Source organism: Dermacentor silvarum, chromosome 8 (genome assembly GCF_013339745.2).
Source record: "Dermacentor silvarum isolate Dsil-2018 chromosome 8, BIME_Dsil_1.4, whole genome shotgun sequence".
Taxonomy (NCBI): domain Eukaryota; kingdom Metazoa; phylum Arthropoda; class Arachnida; order Ixodida; family Ixodidae; genus Dermacentor; species Dermacentor silvarum.
Window position 1 is genome coordinate 116,194,518 of NC_051161.1, and position 22,104 is coordinate 116,216,621.

Genomic DNA, 22,104 nt, shown 5'->3' on the forward strand with positions numbered 1-22,104 from the left:
TAATACCTTAACTTTCCTTGACTTAGTAAAATTCCGCTGAACAAGAGTTAAATGATTCTAGAAATAACACGGCGGAAGCGCCTGCTTTAAGGTGCATTTATATCAGGGTCATGTTCACATCGTTAGCGTTCACTATAATTTTTTTTTGTGAATGCAACTTGCGCATGCACCTTATTTTCTGCGCGTTTCTGTGAACCAAGTGTGCATTTTAAGCTTTTTCGGGGTAAACAAGCAGTTACGCTGTTGAGCCATGCATTCAGTGAAAATGAGACGTGTTACGAAATGATGTGACATGACAATCCTACAGGGTAACTGTGTACGTACCAGAACAAAGGGCAGTGAAGTGATTTCTCGCACTTCTCCTCACAGCTCTTCGAAGAACGTGCTGCGAGTTGAACGCCTCCACTTAGTTTGGGTCAGCAGAAGCATCAGCATGTTCACCACCTTCGCGGATCACCTGACCAACCTTCATTACGAGGTACTTGAAGATTTGACGACTCATCTGAAGCCGTTGCATGCCGAATAGAGTTATGTAAGCGTGACTGCTATATAGTGATGTATAATCCAAGCAATGCTCTAAGGCCTGCCTGTTGGCCTTCCGAATCGAAACAAACGAACACAGAAACAATAACAGCAGACAGTATATTGTTCATTCGATCTTCCACTGATGCATCATCTTGCGAAAATATTTCTGTGAGCACAAATTTGTATAAATGTTGGAGGAGAGAGCCGACAAGGTTTTTCCGTCACTTCACCCATGTAAATGTTAACAAATGAAAGCATTAAATTAGTTTAAGAACGCTGTACTCCTTGTGGTACAGGCGAACGACCTTGTCAGATGGAACCGTGAATTTTTTTTTATGCGAGTGTCTTTACAAAGCCTGCCCTGAAGCCCTAATCAGGGTACGACACCTGTTTATCAAAATGAAAATATTTGATATACAAAAGGTTTTATTATTTCACCTAATGTGTTCAAAAGTACCACTATTCTCAATCTGTGGAGAACATTTTTTATGATCTGATAAAATTGTGAAAATAAAAGTCGAATACGACACAGCAAGTCACACGAGGGTCGTCTAAGGTCATTAAGGTTATTGTAGGTGTGAAACCTAATTTCAGAAAGTAGGATGTACTGGTGTTTTCATCATGTTCGTTACAAAGCATCGTCATTTATTCACGTAAATTGTTTCATTAAGTAGACAAATTCGTTGCAAATGTGTTTGCCTCACAATACTTATGTAAAATAGGAAGGTGGTCATATGATCCAACTTAACCAGCTGTTTACACGTGTCGTTTCCTAATAAAGGCTGTACTTAAAAACGCGTTCATCGTCTGCATGTATAAAGTACAGCACGTAAATGCAGTTTTTCTATAGTGAATCATTCATCGAAAATGTTTACACCTTCAAAGACAGCTTTAAATAAAAAAAGATTAAAAACTTGCCCAGATATTACGTGCCAAAATATAGGCACATAATATTCAACGCCGACAGAAGGCTTTTATTGGAATGAACACAGTGGTGTAATTACGTTTATCAATGAGTGCACATTACGATCATTGGATGGCGAAACGCAGTTAACTTATATAAAGCGTGTGTGATACTGGTTCTCGAAAAGCCAAAAGTTTCGTATTTTGCAATATAAGTATGCTTCTACGCAGCACTTTTATGATATACAAATAACAGCAGGTTTGCACTCAGCTGCTCTACATAGCGGAACCAGTTACATTTGTAATGATTGCGAAAAATATTGCTTTAAAAGATGTCGTGGCGTTGAAAATCGTTTATTTATTCTTATTTATTTAGTGTTTTTGTACAGTCGCCTGACTTCTTTTACTTTCAGAATGGTTGATAATATTTCTTGCGCTGCTTTCCGTTTCATATATTTTATATCGTCACTTCCAAAATGTAACTACGCGAACAGATTTCTCATATGCAGCTATTAACTTGACGTTCGTCGATATCATAATGGTTGGTCAGAAACCAAAAGAAATAATGCGAGCGCGATATTTAACACAGATATTGAGAGAGAGCTTGTGAACGCTTACACATGAAGAGCTGGAGTGCGAACAGGAAAAAAAATCGCAGCCATCAACTAACGTAGCGCACTGCGCTGAGTTCCCAAGGTTCTCTTTGCATTGCCGATTGTTGGGCGTGTTGGTTAGGTTAGGCTACGTGAGGTTAGGTTAGGTTAGCGTTTTGTGGTGCCGTCTTCCTTGCTGTCCTCTTCCGTTGGCGCTAAACATGCTATCCAAATCTCATTACAACGTGGCCTAACAATGTGCCTATCCTTTTTGTCTTGCCTGCAGATGTGGAGACAAAACTTGCCTGATTTTTTCACTATGCACCTTTACGTGACGCAAGGTAACCCACACGAGACTATGTCGGTAAGCAGAACGTCTGTACTGCGTGAGCACTCCTCTGTGCCAGCAAAGAACTTCGCAGTAAGCCGCAAACTCCTGACGAGAGGTGTAATTTTTCATTGTGTCATATCAAATCGCTTCAAATCTTCCTTGTGCAACTGTAGTGCAATCGCCCCAACGGCGATAATACTTGCAATTGAGCTGCAACCTTTGTGTCAGAAATTTGCAATTGGGTGTTGTAATATCAGGCTGATGTGCATAAATAAAATCAGGGGACTTGGTTGCTCGACAAAAATAAAGGAATATTCTGCCTAATGCTAACAGACACTGAACATTTCCTTCGAGTGCTACCCCGACGTTTTCGGTTAGGTGGCAACTGAGTATGCATACCCGTGATATCGATGCTTGACGACTGAGTAGCCATGTTACGAGTAAATGAAAATGAAAATTGAAGTACTTCTCTCTTTCCTTATCCTTATTTGCGGTGGTCCAGAGCAGACCACCGTCAGTTACTCTCGCTCTATACATCAAAAATATGTTTATATGCATACACATATTCACATACACCTTTTTACACTTTGACACAGCAAATGCGGAACGCAATAAAAATGTTTCCATCGGGAAATACAGTAATTGAATTAAAAATCAGTATCAGTGAGCCCTGGGTGCAATTTATCTGTTGACTACTATACAGAACAGAATTACTTAACCGTGTACTTGCATCGCGTTTCAATGCAAGATTACCATAACAGATGGTGGTATACCATCGAGACGTCGTAGCCCGTTGTTTATCACGCAACTGTGCGTAGTACTCTTAAATGTGAGATGTTAGCTGCGTGCGGCACCATTCGTTGAGGCTGCATTGCGCAGGCAGTACGCCTAGAGAACAGTATATCGATGCCTCAGTCTGTACACATCAAGTACAAAAACAAAGAACCCGTTACCCACGTTAGTACGTTGACGACAATAACATCAACGTTTGAATAGAAGAAAAATGAATGTCGGCTTAAGATTATGGATGGCCGAATGAATGTCGGCTTAAGATTATGGATGGCCGGCGATGTATTCCACGTCCGGTGTTGCGTCGTGACCAGTGTAACAGAAGCGGCGTGCTTTGGTTAAGTCGACAAGCTCAGCTCCCTCTGTATTTCAAGCATCTTGCATACAACGGTCACGTCGGCTGCTCGTGGTGTAAGAGCAGCACTGCGCTGGAACCTTGACGCGCAACGCCAACACGGATCCAGCACGTGTAAGTACGCGCGCACACACACAGAAGCATGGAAACACATCCCGTGCATCGGTACTAAAGATGTCTTGAGTCAGAAAATGTGCGACGGCAACAAAATATGCCTGGGGTTTTCAAACTTAGAAACATTGAAGCTTAGGCCTGAATTTCGATTTATTGTCCAGATCGATATGTTTTCACTGCGGTCGTCAAAATACTTCCCGATTAACGCGAAAAACGTAAGCAGCGCAGTTATCGAGCACCAAGCTCGGCTTGCCGGTTCCTACGTGGGACTAGCCGGGTGGCGCGGGGTGTCCCCTGCGTCTTCTCTGGACCTCAATAAAGTTATTTCACTCACTCACCAAAGAAATTCACAACTCTTCCTGTCGTTTAATATTTACTCAACGTTCCACACAATTTACAAATTTTCAAGTTCACCGTGCATAAAGTAGTGACGCGCTGACGCATCTCTGCGCCGTACCTTGCCTTGTTCTAGGTGTTCTGTCGTCGTAAGAAATTTTCATTTGTGTGTGCACTGTAAATATGAGCTGTGCATTTTGTTTTCTTCGCAGAATGAATTTTGGCAGAAGTACCAATTACTTGCGAACCGAATACGTGTGGGAAGACCAGATTGGTCACGTCTGTTTCGTGAGTGGCAGACGGTATACCAAAGGTGAGTTTGTGCAGCATTTAATCCTTAAGGTTTCCGTCTTTTTCAGGAGCAGTTTTGTCGAAGTTACTTTACGAGTTTCGTACACAAGTAAAAATCTACTAAATAATGTCAGAGTTGCGGCTGTGCAACTACAGTACCTCAAATAGTTGATCTCTGCTGTCAGGATACTTATCAAAGCTGTAGCCATTCCAGGCTGCAAAGTGCTCTGAAAAGTACTGGGAAACTGCAATAAATAACACACAAATGAAAAATGCACCACATTGACGCAAGAAAATGCTGTAGTTTTTTCACATATAAGTCGGCGAACTCAATCGTGCCCAGTCAATGTTAGAATCATCATAAGCAAGAGACTGGGTTGGTCTGTTGGGTGCCGGTCTGAGTCGAATTGAGACGGAGCTTCTGTGAGTCTGAGTGAGTAGACGTAAGCCTGTCTCACATGGTCCCTGAAACTACATACGGGGCTTTGTCCACGTGATCCTGAGTCCATGTGTCCATGACCGCGACCTGTTGGAACCAGATAGCTATAGCAAAAATGCGAGACTAACGTACTACTAGTGTCTAATAAATACAACTTCACTGACAGGAGATTTCCGATTTACGGAAAAAGTACGCTACGTAAAGGCTGTTCACAGAACCGGTTAAAGACGATAATGAATCTCAAGATAATATTCTAAATATTTCGCAATTTACCCCGTTTTCTTTGTCTCCATTCCCACGAACCCACGTGCCCACACAGACTACATGCTGTTTGAAACGCCATTACACACAAAACTTACTCATAACCAAGCAAATACTCTCACTGTGAGCTAACGAGAATAAGCGTGTTTCAGCCCCCGATGCCACGAATCTTTGAGAGTCGAGATTTAGAGAACGGTGTGGCGTCGGAACGAAATATTCTATGAATCTGTTTCGGTTTATTTCATGAGGCTGCGTGGGCCCAAGTGAACATGAGTGCACGGACTCGCGAGTCTGAATAAGCAATGACGGATCTGTTGCAGAGAAGAGAGAGGCTATGGGCCCGCACCCCAACATTCTACATACTTGCGCTTCAGCTCAGAGGTGCGCTTGTGTTGTTTCAGTACGAGTGGATAAGGGTGAGCCCGATCCTATTGTGCCCCAGTCATTATGAAAGAGGCCTAGTGTGATTTTGATGAGTGCAAGTTTGAGTGAGCTGTGAGCGTAAGATATATTTAGTGAGTGAATTTGAGTGACTGCCATTTATTCTGTCAAACTGCGGCATGGGATAAGCTCACGCGATGAAAATCGAAAATGTTTATTCCTTTTTTAATGCTTAACTTTAACCTTCCGGACGCGTATTCACAGAAGCGTTTTAGGCAAGAGTTTTGTCAGCCGGTATTCCGGTTCTCGTCACCCATTCCACGACTGGCATGATAGCAAGGCGACCAAACGGTTCGCCGATGCCTAATCGCTGATCTCTCTCACGAGAGAGAAGTCTTCTGAAGAAGGGCGGGGCTTGTTATTCGCACTTTATGCAAATTATCATGGTGCACGTAACGTGTACTTACTGCGTTTACTGGCTTCAGCCTTTTTAGTATGCGTGGTCAACGAATGAAGGGATGCACACCGGTTGCCACTACTTCAGTTCTATTCTCTTCCCATCCTTGCTTCCAGTCCCTCCCTGCCTTCCTTCATTCACTCTATAGCACCGTCAACCTTCAGGCTTGTGGCGCAACACTTCAGGTGTCCGCACAATATTACCCACCGCAGTGGCACACTCACCTTGGCTACCTATCCTGATGAGCGCGAGGTTAGATACTCGATTGCACGCAGCGGTGCTAGCAGTCTCGTGGAAGCTGAATCGAAAAATTGTCGTGTATTGAACTCGGGCACATGCACTGCAAAGTCCCAGATACTAATCCACTGCCCTCTTCCGTATACGCCTCTCTCAAAGCCTCTGTGTTGCTTTGGGACGCTAACGTCCGTCAACCAAGGAATGGTGCGCTTTCTTTTTTATCAAAGCGGAAAACTACTGTAAGCATTTAGGAGAAAGTGACTGCCAGTCCTGTAGCCAGTGAAACTCTATTAGTGTCTTACGTTTACCCTACGTTTCCTCGAGTTGGAATCTTGTCCGCGGCTGCAATGATGATATCTATATATCATTAGTTTTTTACTGAGTATCCGTAGAAAACAAGGCCAGCATCCGGGACACCTGTAAGAGCAGTAGAGATGCTAGTGCTGCATCCAGCTTCACCCAGACAGCAGCACCCAGCGACGGTCTGAAAAATCTGGAGGGTTTCGCACAGGAAGTTTCACTTAAAAATATAAAATCATTGACCCGCCATAAATACTTGCCTGTACTCGTTCAAAATCGTTACACACCATTACACACCCCTACACAATGCTTTAATTATCAAATGACCATTAACGTTTTAAACGCTCCATTTTCCCAGTCTTGCTGGGTGATGTCATGCATTTCGCTGGCCCACAGTGTTGGAAGGATAATTCGATAGTGTGAGAAATTTATTATTCGCTTACTTAGGTAATCAGCGTGGATGGTTCCCTCAAACGTGTTTGACCTTATATTTGCAGGCAAAAGGTCGCCGTGTTTTCGTGCGGACCGGCTTCACTCAACAAGGAAATCAAGAAGCACTGTCACATCGCCACCCTGGCGGGGCACAAGTTCTCGTTCTACAAGGAGAGCTTCGCCTGAGACTCTCGTATCCGCGAGCGGGACAAGCCGAACGAGAACGTCTTAGGTGCTGCCGGCTGCACTTCCCAGTCATTGCTTGTGATACTCGCTGTTTGCGCTGTGCTGTCTTTAGAAGTGACCTGAACCTCGATCACCGGAAACTCAAACCTATTGTGCATCGGACTGTCACGGGAACGACGCTCAGCAAGTGCCTCTGCAAGTGAATGTCTGCATCGGTGATGCAACGGGTCCTTTGTCTCAATGAGAGAGGACTTCCGGGTCGCTTGACCTTTCCTTCAGAGACGTTCTGTTATTTGTTGTTGACTGCTGCGCTGTGCCTGATATCAACTGCTCCGTTTATTTATTTGTTAGTTGATGTTATTTACCGGCAACGCGCCCCCGCTAATACGCGTTTAAGATTACGTTTATTTTAGCGCGAGAGAGTTCCTTCTGTTGTCTCACTACCAGAGCCACGTTGTTTTTTTTTCTTTGACGAATAAAAATAAGTCCTAGACTTGAGACATGTTGTTTGCAGTGAGTGTCTTTGTCATTCTTCTGCAGAATCGATGGAACGTGCCTTTCGGGAAAGGAACTGAGCGCGTTCACATTCATCTATACCACGTGGAAAGCGTGGCAGATATCTGCGAGAACGTGCACATTAAGAGTGCAAGAATAGTTACGCAGATTCCTCGCACTGTGAGAATCTGTGTACGCGAATCTTCATGAGCCATCGAGGCAAATAAGCGCATTAAAACAGACGCACTACAGATTTCAGTGAGAAACGCGTTCCTCAGCCACCATGGTGGACCTTGCAGAGAAAGCGGTACAATTACTCCCTATTAAACCGCCTTTAATCGCAACGCATGACTTACTTGATCTTATAGAAACGCGCCAGAGAGCCATGCGAGATGCGAAGCGAATTTTGACGACGAACGCATGACGTAACTTTCTTCATCACCAGCTAGAAGATGCGCACGCCCACTTCCTATGAGTAGATTGTGTCTGCAACTCGCCTAACGCTCCAAGCGTCTTCAAGCGCTGATTTACACGAGGGAAAATTGTAAAGTTATTTTATTCCGTCTTTTTAGGCAAACGTCCGCGGTGTAATTGTTAAAGCATCGGAAACATGCCAGGGAAACCGGGGTTGCTATTGCAGACATGGTCAAGGTCCGCCATATTGTCAAATGCACCATCCTATCAACTCTCATTGTCGACTGAAAATGCCGCTGTTACAGAATTCCACCATATGGCGGAATTCGACGATGTGCAGAAGGGCACCCCGGAGGACGTGTTCTTGAACGATCACTTTCGGCGGTACTGTTGCTTTCGCATGACGTATTCCTTAACCAGCCTATTCGCGCACACTGAAAGTGACATCGCCGATAGTGATCGTCCTAGAATACGTCCCAAAGTTCAAAACGAGCCATTCGAAATTATATATATATATATATATATATATATATATATATATATATATATATATATATATATATATATATATATATATCCATGTATCAAGGTCACCCTCAAGGTCGTATAAACGGCGAGGCAGAAGCATATATACGTACATGTTGCAATGTGGGTTGAAGAGCCACAGAAAGCTATCGCTTTAAAGAAACCCCTGCAGAACGCGTTTACGATGATCGTCTAAGTTAGGCGAGCGCCCATTCGCACAGCGCACGTCCTTTATTCAACTTCCATTGTAGCCGATTGAGCGGACCGTGACGCTTCGTCTGTTTGGGTTCGTCGATTTTGCGTTTGGTTGATTTTGTACATGTGCCTTTACTTACGACTTATTAACCACCGGATAGAAGGACGTATTACACACTCTTACATGTATATACGTACATGTGTATGTACGGCTACCATGATACGTTGCAAGATATCGTTTAGTAGCATCGCCATAGACTACGTCCACTAACCGTTATTGATCACGAAACTGCTAAGTAATGGCCCCAAATTTCGCAATAAAAATAAAACTCACTACAAACTTCTATTTCTCCGCAAAATCTGAACACGAATGAGCGAGTAGTTTAGCCGGCAGAGTTATGCCTCCCCATAACAATCGCTACAATTTGTGCAGACCTCCGTGTGTTTGTGTGTGTGTGTAGGTTTCGAAGTCGAAGCTGCAATTACAAGCTGGTACTGGAGTAACACGTTACGGGAAACAATTACACATGGTTGAACGCTACACGTCACTCCGATGCTTTGGGTCACGGGAGTCACACCACGCGACCATTGCTTCTAGAACGTGGTCCATAGGGACAAAATGTAGGAAAAGAACTGGAAGCCCACGATGGCGTGGCTACGGTGGCTAGATGGGTAGGTGTGCCGATAGAGCGTAGTTCACCACTTCTCCGCATCATGACGCAGAAGTGGCGCTGCGGACAGTAGAACGGCTGAGCTGCGCGCAACGTCGGCTGCGCTGTGTAGTCGAGCAGCGTGTTTGATAGTATCGCTGCCTCTGCTCTAGCTTTGAAGTAGGCGTTATACAATGGCGTTTCGAGCAGAGTAAGCAAAGCCAGAATGGGGAATTTGTTACTGTCGTCTACTCAGAAGACACGATATGCTGAAGTAAATTTTCTAGCTTGGCGATTGGTCACATATATTTATTGGTACAAAAGCGGCACTCCAGCCTATTGCATTAAATACGTAGATGCATTTTTTCCATGCATAAAACAATACTGCAGTGGTTTTATACGGTATATGGAAACGTGTTTGCGTAATATTTAGTGAGTTCTAATGTTTCAATTTCGATAAATCCAGCTATTGTGTTTATTGCTGCCCCAGTTACGGTATTTAAATTGTTACGAGACGAATTGTGTTGGTAAGTGCATATGGTTCCCTGTTTGGTTGCAATAAAATAAAGCAATACGTCATTGGTTAGATTCATGAATATATTTCAAATACAGGAAGCGCTCTCATAACTTCAGTCAGCAGTCGCACCAAAATAAATAGCCTAGCACCAGCAAGGTTGCAACGTTGGTCCACCACATCATAACATTATTCACAGCACACGCCTCCGCTTCAGGTGATTCCTCTTCTCTCTGGTTCTTTCGCGCGCCGTGTTCTTTCCTCTGACAAGAAAGTAAAGGCGTGTAATTGAATAGAACTTCACAACATCGTTTGTGAGCTCTTTCTTCTGCCGCTCACAGCCGATCAAATTTGGAAGATTCAGCTGCAGAAAGAATGTAAAGTTGGCGATACTGTTGCTTCGTAACTCATTTAAAGTGAAGCACAGCTTGAAGGCGTCTTCGAGTGATGCTACCAGTTTTTTTTGTGCTTCAAAAGGGAGCAACAGCCCTGAACTACTCATTCTGTTGAATTCAGTAATGTCCCTGAGCAATCGGAGCACTTGATTCTTTGCAGGAACTTCCTTGCTACATAGCCTGCTATATAGAATATAAGCCTAGAGTCACTTTTCTTTTCCCTGTAGCAGCGCAGCGGTGCTCGATGTCGCAGGCGCTGAGCACTTCATGTGCGGCTTGCAAATTTCCAATGTCGAGGAGCTCATAGACGGACGCTTTTCGGTGTACGGCTTGCTCATTAACGTCGCCGATACAGAGCAAGCTGCTGAGCAGCCCGGGGTGAACATTTCCGCTGTCAGACAGCGGAACATATCCGCTGTCTTTCTCACAAATTTAGAGCCCGACTTGCAGTTCGGAGCGAAGCAGTAAGTCTCCTTGGTGGTCTTTGGTGGAGCAATGCCGCCGCTAATCTCGCTGGTCATTTTTCCGACCTGGAACATTCCACATCGCTTAGGAACTTGCAAACAGTACGACAGACGCGGAGCTCTTCAGCTTTGAAACTGACACGAACAGACGACATACAACTATTAAAATACGGGCTTTATTTTTTGCTCGCCGCCAGCCCCCTGTAGCAGACGACGCGCGCTGCGGAACCGTTCTACTGACCGCAGCGCCAATTTTGCGCCATGACGCGGTGAAGTGGTGAACTATGCTCCAGACGCGCCGGTCGGCACACCTACCCATCTAGCCACCGTAGCGTGGCTGAGGAATGTTAGATAGCTAGTAGCTCCAGTTCCGCGACTCTATGAGGACGTTGAATTAGCAGTGATAAAGGACCCAGCAGAACATCATGTAGCTTTGCACGACGCCACTGTTAAAGGGGGGAAAGGGAGGCTGGAAAACAGGTTTGCAAGGAATGACTGCATATACATGAAGCGGACTACTTCTGGAATGTTAAAGAAGAGGATGAAGAAGGGTTGTCGGAGAATAAGATTAAATAGATGACAACACCCGTCTTACTGAAGTCATGTCTGGTTCCAATGGGATCCGGAATGTGAAAAGGCATATGGCGAACTAGTCGAACTGTTACCGTCAGATCCCATCCTACGCATACCAGACTTCTCCTTGCCTTTCGCGCTCAATACTGATGCGTTGCGCTAAGCAACGGGTGTAGTGCGATATCAGAAGTCACCACGACAATCGGATCATCAAAATCACTACGTCGTTGGATAATACAGCTATACATTGAAGCCTGCTGAAATCAAATATACTACCACTAAAAAAAAGCGCTGATAGTTTTAAAAGCTGTACAATATTTTAGAACCTGCCTAGAAGGGGCGAAATTCACCATTTTTACCGATCATCAAGCTTTGACTCATCTCCTAGGCATGGTACAGCCGGCATGCTCTAATCGCGAGATATGTTAACTATAACAGTTCGACTTTGACGTATCACATCGGCAAGGCCCACTACTGACAGATGCGGACGCCATGTTTAGATTACTTGTCCACAAGACAAGCGAACACCCAGAAGAAATAAATCACGTCAAGTTGCGGGAAGGCACTGAGGAAATGAAGTTTGTGGCCGTAAGATATCACGTGCTATCGACAATGGTTTCCAAGATACTTCAACTATACCACGACAGTCCAGAGTCGGGGGGACATGACGGCTTCTGGCACACTTACAACAAACTGCTGAAAAGGTTTACTTGGCCATGTATGAAGGGTGACATCAGAAACTACATTCACACGTGCCACCTATGTCAAGTGAACAAAGTGAAATTCAAGCAGGCGACAGATGTGATGATAACCCCAAAGCATTCAAGCATCCCATTTGAAGTCATTCACTTAGACTTTGCGGAACTTAAAAAGAAGGGAGAAGGCACAAAGAAAACTCAAGCGTTTTTACTCAGTATCGACGAATGCACAAGAATGATCACTGCCAAGGCAGGAAAAGAAGACGCCAACAGTGTCATTGCTCTTCTTCAAGCTGAATGCTTCCAAAACACAAAGACGATAGTGCGAGACAATGGCCCGGCCTTTTGGAGCAAAAAGTTAGTCAACTGGATACGAGATCATGGGATTACACTAAAGTACTGCTCACCCTACCACCCTGCAGCAAACGGTCATGCTGAACGTGCTATAAGGGACATCAAGCAATACATGAAGATGTACCCGAAATTCCGAGGTGGCTAGAAGTGCTGCCTCGAGGCTGCTACAAGACACCACAATCGTTCTTATACGAGTGGTTTAGGATGTAGTCCTCTCTTTGCCACCTCTGGAATTGTACCTACTCTCCCAGCGGATAGCGAACTCGGCAGCCTGGAGAAGCTTGTACCTAGTGAGGTCAAGAAAAGTGAGAGACAAGAAGACGCCTACAGACAGCGCATGAAGGGGAACTTGGACAAGAGGCGAAACAACGACATGCCAGATATAGAAGTGGAATACCGAGTCCTAGTCAGGAAAGGAAAGGAACCAACGCTACATTTTACGGACCCTTCCCCGTCGTTAAAACGTCATTGCAGCACGGTGTATTGAAGACTATTTGGTACCTGGGAGCCACCGGTCAATCTGAGTGCACCTCAATCGGAAACGTTTTCAAATATTTCACCAGGAGGTGTAAACAAAAGAAGCCGGGGAGGGTGAAGCGGACTATTTCTGGAATGTGAAAGAAGAGGAAGAAGAAGGGTTGGCGTAGAATAATATTAAATGGCGGACAACACCCGTCTTACTGAAGTTACGTCTGGTGGTTAGTTAATCTACCCGGACAGCTACAATATATATATATATATATATATATATATATATATATATATATGAAGAGTCTGTGCCAGAGAACTTACTGTAGCCCTTGATAAAGGTTGGTCTACCGACCGAAACTGTTGAGGAAAGAAACCGAACATAACCGCGAAGTCCTGCTTCTCATTTTTATAGATCATAAAAACGGCTGAGCACATATGTTTGTTGAGTTCACTGAAAGTATTCGATTTCCAATAATCAATGCAATCTCTTCCCGGAAACGTATAACTAGAAGTGGACAAGGAACAGCCCTAGGCAAGCAATGTATTACAAAAATTTCAAATTTGGTATTCTGTGCCAACCGAAGCATTGCGGAGATCGTGCTGTCCTTGCGTAAATGATTACAGGTAAGTCAGGTTTAGAATTGTCGTTAATATGAAAAGGGGAGATGGAGAATTAGGCAGGTAGAGACCAGTCAAATTAGCGCGAAGAGCGGGACCATTTTGACTACAGTTCTGGTGAACGTTTTCGCTGCTTTAAAACAAGGATAGGGTAGCATAGATATAATCGAGAAAGTGCCAAAGAAAATAAATTTAGTGGCCGCACCAGATGGTACAGCGGCTGATGTCTGGAAGACGTGTGCAGACCGGCTAATGACAAGATCGTCGTATGCGAGAAGCCGGAGTACCTCTTCCAAGGCAGTGCGAAGTTGGCTACGATGAAGACAAGTGGTATGAGTGGGCTTCGCAGCAGAATGGTCACGGTGCATGGACAAGCCTCACAGGATCACAGCCAACATGAATGTCACCGACGGCCTTGTGAAAGGCAGCATGGGAACGATTTAGTGCTTCGAACCCGATGATAACAATTCTACTGTGCGACTCTGGCTACAGTTCCCGTGGCTGGCCGTCGGCCTTGTGGGGTGTTCCTAGGCGCAGCATATTTGACAGAAGAATCCTCGCGTCCATATGAATTGCATGCCCATCGGACAACGCACCTTTACCAACGCGCTAATTGCCCAAAAGAACGTTTCCTGCCGGTGGACTCAGTTTCCTTTCGTGCAGGCAAACGCTGTCACAATTCACAAGTCCCAGGGGGCCACGAAGAATGAAGTATAGTGTACGACTATGACCGCAAGTGCCCCCTTTAGCTCGTGTACGTGGCGTTGTCCCGGGCCACCATGCAGTATTGACGGCTTCTGTCTGACAAATGCCAGCGAACAGCTCCAGTTCCACCTCATGGCAGGCTCTGCCGACAACAAGCTGAACATGAACCTGGGGCAGGCCCAGGAGTTTGTCGAGAAACACAACTTTGAGAAAGGCGTGATTCTTGCCGCCATCGACGTGCAGTTGCTTGATCTCGCCAGGGATCTCGAGGGAGACGCGGTCATTTCCTCGACAGACGTACTCGTGCTCTCGGAAAGGTGGAGCGGGTTTGAACTCATCGGGAACAGTAAGCGCCTCAGATGAAGATGCGCCGGCGTGGCCATATACAAGAACGTCTACATTCATCATTTGGCTATCGAACCGGTCACGCTAGATCTGTCGCCCCAAGTCGATCATTCGCTATTGCACAACAGTGTCAGAAACATCTGCATAGGTCACGTAGCATACAGCGGCCGAAACATCACCGTTGCCGCCGACTATGTAAGTTCCGGGGCCACCAAGCACATGGCGCAGCGATTCATGTCAGTGCACCGAATAGCTTGCAGCAAGATTACCTTCATACCTTGCTGCGATAACACTCACGAAAGAAACATGCCGCTCACCATCTGCAGGGACTGCAACATCGACCTCTCGAAGACCGAAAACAAGTGGTTTCCGCACTACATGAGGGGGGTGTTTGGCACCGAGTGGGCCTACCTTGACATGGTTCCCTCGGCGAGGACCGGCTATGTGCTCGACCGTTTTGTCACGTAGTAGTGGTGGCACACAAAAAAAGAAGTCGTAAAACTGTGAATGACGAAACTGATTCTTTATTGGACGAACTTGTGCCCACAAAAGCAAGTTACACTCGAAGCCCAACATTAGCGGCAAACACAGTCGGCGATCGTCGCAATCTGATCAGCGGGTCAAGCGAGTCGGCTTTTATGCATGAGTTTTCGAAGGTGCCAGCATAGTTCCAAGCAGAGTAATCGCTGGTGCCGGCGTATTTTCCACAAAGTACTACACAATTCGCGTCGCGCATACATACACTGAGATTACACAAGGTTCGGTGACAACAGACAGAGGATAGAACCATCGATAAGATTCGAGAAATTTCCGAAACATGCAGGCGCGTCCTGCGATGAGCGATAACATTTCTTAGATGGTGAAACGCGGTGACCCGAGAAAGATAAAGAAGTACGTGTGTCAGTTTCGTCATAGAGAAAGGAATTCAACCAAGAGCGTACACTCCCATAGAGCCCAGCGGCCGAATTGACGGCAGCGCGCCAAGCGGTCGGCATCAATCATTGCCGTTTTCTGTTTTGGGCGCGCGCATTTTGAACGCTAGCTAGCACGCGAGCTGCATTTTTTTTTTTGCCCGACCGCGCACGATCTTCGTGCGGAATCGGTTTATTATTCGGTAAAAATGATTGCGAACGATCTTGTAAAGTCCCATCGAATCTGTGCCACGTGCATTTTCAAAAAGACGCAACACTCCTGATATGAGGAAATATTTATTTTGCTCTACATGCTCGCCCCGCGCTCTTTGTGCGTTCATCCAACGTTGTGACCCCAAGTACGCAGTAGTTCCCGTATGAAGCTCCATTGGACGGCATCAGCTGAAAAAGTTGTCGCAGTTTCACCTGAAAGGCGAAGCATCAATTGCGATAGCAAACTTGTAGAGAGCTATACGGAGTAATGTTATTAGCTTTATCAGCTGTATAAACTTGGACATGCAGCAGCACCGGCAACACGCAGAACTGTTGTCGACGCCATCGGCGTTTTGCCCGCGTTCGTTCAAAATGCGTGCGGCGTTGGTGACTGTTGCCGGAGCCTCTGATATAAATAGGCACTGCGTGCCGCAGCTAAACGTCGCCTCCCTTCCCTCCCCCTCCCCCACGGCCTCTCGCTCGTCGGAAGAAGGCGCGTTTGCTCTACATACATGGTGATTGTGAAGGAGAACAGAGACGCCTACTTCTGCAGCCCTTAAGCGAGCACGGCGCAGAACGCGCGTTTGTTCTCCGCCGTGCGTTCACTCCCCGTGAAAGACGCGCCCCTCGCGCCCTTTCACTCGCACATACAGCGTTCGGCGCGCGGCGACGATTTCTTCTCCAAATGACGTCATACGGAACCTCACGGCGACGGCGACGGCAGAAATCTGCTTTTGAGTGTCCATATAATTGCTATCGCAATAAAAAAAGTAAATTACAGGCACGTGACATTTACAAGCATGGAACAGCGTGTTACAAGCATGTGTCATTTGGTATTTAGATATAGGGATACTGCGTGTAGAGGCGAAACGTGCGAAAGCGGTGAATGGGCGGTATTACAAACAAAAGCAATTCGCTTTTACATACATTGGGTGGAAAATACCCGACTCATCCCAAACAATACCATAAAATATGAAAACATCTGATTTCCAAGCATTCCCCCATTTCCGGGCATCATTTCCTGCACTTTAGGAGCACAAATACACTGGCGACTTCGCGTTTCCAAAACTTTGCCTCGGGCGTCGCGACGGTACGCTACATACACAGAGACGGACGCAACAGAAACTCCCAGCCGGACCATGCTAGACGTTCGCAGAATGCCTTCTACTCGCACTCAAGACAAATGCGTGGGTGCAAATCATGTTTTTGGACTTTTAGAAGACGGAATTTTCTAATTACAAGTTTCTGAAATGTTCCTCGGCGTTATCTTTCGCGCGTTCTGCCGGCGCCAGCAACACACTCACATGTTATCACTCTTCGCAATCGCCCGTCGCGTTTTCGGCAGTCGTGAGTACCGAAAAAAGGTATATGTTCTTGCGGGGCCACAAGAAACGTCAGAAACTTGTCCCTCTAAGACTTATTACACGCCAAACTAACTTTGTCACCACGGCAGAGCTGCCTATCGCTAACTGCGTCACAGCGCGCTGCGCGGTCAGTGTGCCTCAACAGAACCGAAATAAGTTACAATCCCCTAGGAAGCGTCGGAAACATGTCCCAGCACGATTCATTAACTCAAATTATCTGCGCCAGGACGGCCGAACTGTTTTCCGCTAACTGCGTCTCGGTCCCATGCCGTAAGCCTAATTGCGTCGTAGACTGTGAACAAAAATTTCTCACCTTGCCGTAGTCCAATAGTGCAGTGGTGTCTTGTTCCAGTGCAGAAGGAACGCAAGAATACGCCGGGAGCCCAATAAACCAGGTTACATTTAAAAAAAAGGAGACGGACAGGTCGCCGCGGGTGAGCGCTCAAACGCGCACGCAGCCGCCCTCACTCGCTTCGGGGGAGTGTCTGGCGGATGACGCATGCATCTGGCGCGTCATTCGCCTGTCGCTAGGTAAGGCAAGAAAAATACGTCGCAAAGCTTAAGTTCATTTATACACAAAACGTTTTAGTTTCCCCCGGCAGAGAATTTAAAAAATAAATCAATGTCTGTCAACCTAATTTCACTTTCTTTTTTTCGACGCTGGCGGCAGCTAACGTTCGGCATCAATACTATAGCATGGTGACGTATGGTGACGTGTTTCCTGTTGCCAGTTTTTGCCGAGTGTTCCCTCTTGTTGAATTTCTTTCTCTATGGTTTCGTTGTCCGCGGAATCAGACACTTCAAACGTCCCACGTATGCATCGTGCCTCTCTATCCATCGCCCTCTTCTCGTCGCCATCAACGACAAACGAGAAGAAGCGCTGTTGTCTACTAGTGCTGCCGAACGGATGGATACCCATAGCACGTTGGCGGGAAATCAGTTAGATTTCCCGCCAACGTACAGACTGACGGACGGACGGACATCGTAAAACCTTCCGAATTTCTGCTTAAAGCATTGTAGTGATAGAGGGCTCGACATTGCACCCGCATAGGCATTGTGCTGCTTTGCACCCTTGCTTTCTGATCTGCTTCCTGATACCGTGGGCTGTCAAAACATGGATACATTACCACACTAACGTAAGCGCAATAGATATAATTTTATTGCTTTAGCATTCTTAGGTTGCCTCAGGCACTTTACAGGGGCGATCTACCTATTTATGTATGTATTTTTGAGTGTTTGTGTCTATGTGCGTTTGTATCAAACCGCCGTAATCCAATTGTCATTAGCATAAAGGCGGTTGCACTTTTGTCGTAGTTATAGTTCCGTTGTAGGCCGTTACCATTTAAAGTGCCTCTATCCGCATGGATACGCAAGTTAGTCAGGCAACAATAGTGCACCTGCCTTGTTGTAGATCGCTACGCGGAGGGATTAAATAAATTGTTCATCCTTGGTGCACGTACAGACTGGCATCTCCTCGCAATAACAGGGCCAGCCTCCCCGTTCCTCCTCCTCTTCTCCCCGTCCCCACTTCGTTCACTTGATAGCTGGCAACCTTAGCTACGCATGATCATGCGTAGGCACGTAACCGCGGACAATGTCAACATCATACTAGATGTACACGGAGCTTCCGAACCGTAAGCATGTTATCGCTGTTACGAGTTTCCTTGCACACTTTACAAAATATCGCTCAAGATCAACGAGACCCTGAACAACGCACAGTGCGGGAATTGCATTCAACTGGTTTCAAAGCAATACTACCGAACTTTCTGTCACGAAATTTTTGTCTTCTTGCGCACAAATTCACACAGTGAGTGCGGATTTCTAGCCTAATGCTTTTATTGTTCGTGGTCATACTAAGCTTAATTTCGATCATACGAGAACCTGGAAACACCTCGGGAGCTTTTTGAAATGACAGAATGGGCAGAAACTGAACATGTTGCTCGAACAACAGTGCTTAAATGAAGCTACAGCGGTAAATTCTGTGGTATTGCAGTGGCAATGGCGTTGCCTTGCTGGGCTCGAGGTCGCCGGTTCGATCGCCGCCGCAGCGACCGCATTCAGATGGGGGCGGAATCCGAAAACTCCCGTAAACCACGCATTGGGTGCACGTTAAAAACCTAGCTGTTAGAAGGAATACGCAGCCCGCCACCACGGCGTGCATCATAATCAGATCGTTGGCTTGGGCACGTAAAACCCCAAAATTCCTTTAGCGAAGCTAGAGGAGTGTTGCCGCTAGCGTTTACGAAAATAAAGTGGGGCGGCTTTCTCCTCGCAACACGTGCTCTTACCCAACACTGCTTCCAATGAAGGTGATCGGCGAGATGCCAGCTCTTGCGCCAGCCACGCTCTGTCTCTATGCTGGCTTTTCTGTCTCTCTCTCTCTTTTGACTGATGCCAAAACTCTATTTCACTTCCGGCAGTGACGCGTTCTGTCAATGGCGTCGCGTCTTCAAGCTTCCAAGTGACGCAATCCATGCGGAATGAAAAGCCACTCGAAAAATGCCACCCGTAAAAGTTACTAGCCAATCCTGAGCGGATTGGCTAGTCAATCTGGATTGGCACTCAGGATTGGCGCTCAGGATTGGCAAACGCGCCTCCTTTGGGGGAAATAAAATTAAACTTTATGGCCTGAAAGTCCCCTTATTCGCTGTGTTAAGAACAGCACAAACGCCATGAGTGTTTCCCACTTCCTGAACGGGTAGCTTAATTGCGCCTGCGTTCAAAGTATCTATTGCTTTTCTTCGTCACTTTCAGCTAACCATCTTAATTGTTTGACTAATGAACCTCGACAACCAGAAGCAATGTTCACGAATAAAAATGAAGATAACTATGAATTTTCTTGACCAAAGAGCGCATCCATGTTTCTAAGGTCACGAAAATGCCAACAATGTAAACTAAACGTTTCAAGGGTTTGTCAAAAAGAACGCGCACTATCTCTTTGAGTTTACAGCGACACACCCGCCGTGGTTGCTCAGTGGCTATGGTGTTGGGCTGCTGAGCACGAGGTCGCGGGATCGAATCCCGGCCACGGCGGCCGCATTTCGATGGGGGCGAAATGCGAAAACACCCGTGTACTTAGACTTAGGTGCACGTTAAAGAACCCCAGGTGGTCCAAATTTCCGGAGTCCCTCACTACGGCGTGCCTCATAATCAGAACTGGTTTTGGCACGTAAAACCCCATAATTAAAATTATTACAGCGACACTGCTAGGTGCGACTTGAAGCGCTCGAAAACATTAAGTAATTATGGTCATGGGGCCCTGAAAGAACTAAACCACTCACTTAGTTTATGTCTATAGCGTAATATTGGAGCGCTTCTTAGGGGTGATTTGACAGCAAATTTTGTAGTGTTTATCTTAAATATGGACTAAATGAGGATAGCTAAACCCTCGTTCCTGACCTTTCTAGGGACGTTATATGAAAAACTAATAGCACAGCGCCTATCTAACTACTTGGACAAGTTCCAACTGTTAACACCAAGACAGTTCGGTTTTCGTGCTGGATATTCTACTAACCTAGCTTTAATCACCCTCACTGACAAGATCAAAGCGGAAATTGATGGGGGCAGATTCGTAGGATCTGTCTTTATCGATTACTCGAAAGCATTCGATTCCCTTAATCACAACATTCTTTTTACTAAACTCAGCGCATATGGCATAACAGGTCCATCTTTAGAGCTACTGCGCAGTTATTTACACGACAGACAGCAACAGGTTTGCATTTCAGGAGTACTTTCTGACACAAAAATAATTAACACTGGCGTTCCACAGGGGTCCATACTCGGCCCCATCTTATTTTTAATCTTCATTAATGATTTCCCAAACTGTCTAACTTCTACAGAATGTCTTTTGTACGCGGACGACACCACTGTTTACGCTTCTCATAACGACATCTGTACGCTAATTGAGCGTTTAAATGATGAACTAAATAATATCAGTAGTTGGTGCAAAAAAATAAATTGCTAATTAACCCTCAGAAAACGAAGTTTATGGTTTTTAGATCACACAATAAACCTCGCCCTAACCTTCTACCACTGTACATAGCTTCTCACCCAATATTACCATCTAATGAGTGCTCATTTTTAGGTGTTCAATTAGACTCCTTTCTAAAGTTTAATTTGCATGTCAGCTTCATAAAAAGGAAAGCCGCTTTGATATCAGGGTGCTTTTAAAGGCCAGACACTACTTTCGAAAGCACACTCTCCTGACATTGTATTATGCCTTTATTTACAGCCATTTTAATTACTGTATCAGTTCTTGGGGCCTCACATACCACTGTCATATAGCTCCCTTACAACACATCCAAAATAACGCTGTCCGTATCATTGCTTCGGCTCCATATAATGCTCATGTTACCCCCATTTTCACTGAGTTAAATCTCCTCACAATAAATAAAATTATCTGGTACAATCACAGCATTGTTATTTACCGCCTACTTAAAAATCCACAATTACATTATATCATTGGCAGGAATAGTCTTGCTAATCCTAACACTACCAGGTTCTCTTTACAAAATAACCTTTTACTTCCAAATCACGCAGCAACTATGGCCAACTAACTGTTGGTTTTGCTAGTGTGAAAATGTGGAATAACTTACCTGCTCACGTAAAATCCTCACCTACATTATCGTCGTACCAACGTTCACTGATAGCTTATATTACTTCCTTGTAACCTGCATTCCTTCTTTGATGTATTTTTATGCTGCTTATTATGCACCTTTGTATATGTGGTGATGTGTTGCCATAACTTGTATTGCTTTAACACTGTAGAAATTGTGTAATTCGTTCTTTTTTCATAACCGCAATTGACGCCTTTTTTTATATAATGTTATGTAACTAAGAACAAGAGGTCCCGCTGCAGTTTCTAACTGTGGGACCTCTTTCTGTATATTTTCTACTGCATATATGTACCACTAATGAAGCAATAAACTTGAACTTGAACTTGAACTTGAAACGCGTACAAATTTCCTCCGCTTCATTTGAATGACCAAAAACGGCAGACATTTCATATTTGAAAAATAAAACAATGGGCGCCTAGTTAGGGGATGTACAAAGAAAGTTCGAGATGAGTAGCGTATGGGCCCTGAAAATAATTACTCACTCATTTTATTCCTATTCTCATGCACTTCGTTTTTTTCCAATCTTCTCGCCGAGCTCACCGATTGACGCGGTATATATTTCGTTCAAAAAGCAGGCGTGTTCAGGACAACGTAGAATGAAAGTTTACATGGTGTACGTTAATTACAGATTATATAGAAAGTTACTTATTAATG

At 45.2% G+C, this 22,104-nt stretch overlaps 1 protein-coding gene across 1 annotated transcript; it reads left to right on the plus strand.

Annotated features, from left to right (window-relative positions):
- Nucleotides 1-212: 212 nt before the first annotated feature.
- On the plus strand, nucleotides 213-7,443 carry LOC119462807 (NADPH oxidase 4-like). The gene is made up of 4 exons (XM_037724047.2): nucleotides 213-478; nucleotides 2,308-2,385; nucleotides 4,159-4,259; nucleotides 6,810-7,443. The coding sequence occupies exons 1-4, from the start codon at nucleotides 293-295 to the stop codon at nucleotides 6,928-6,930; spliced, it is 486 nt and encodes a 161-aa protein (XP_037579975.2). The 5' UTR covers nucleotides 213-292; the 3' UTR covers nucleotides 6,931-7,443.
- Nucleotides 7,444-22,104: the final 14,661 nt, after the last annotated feature.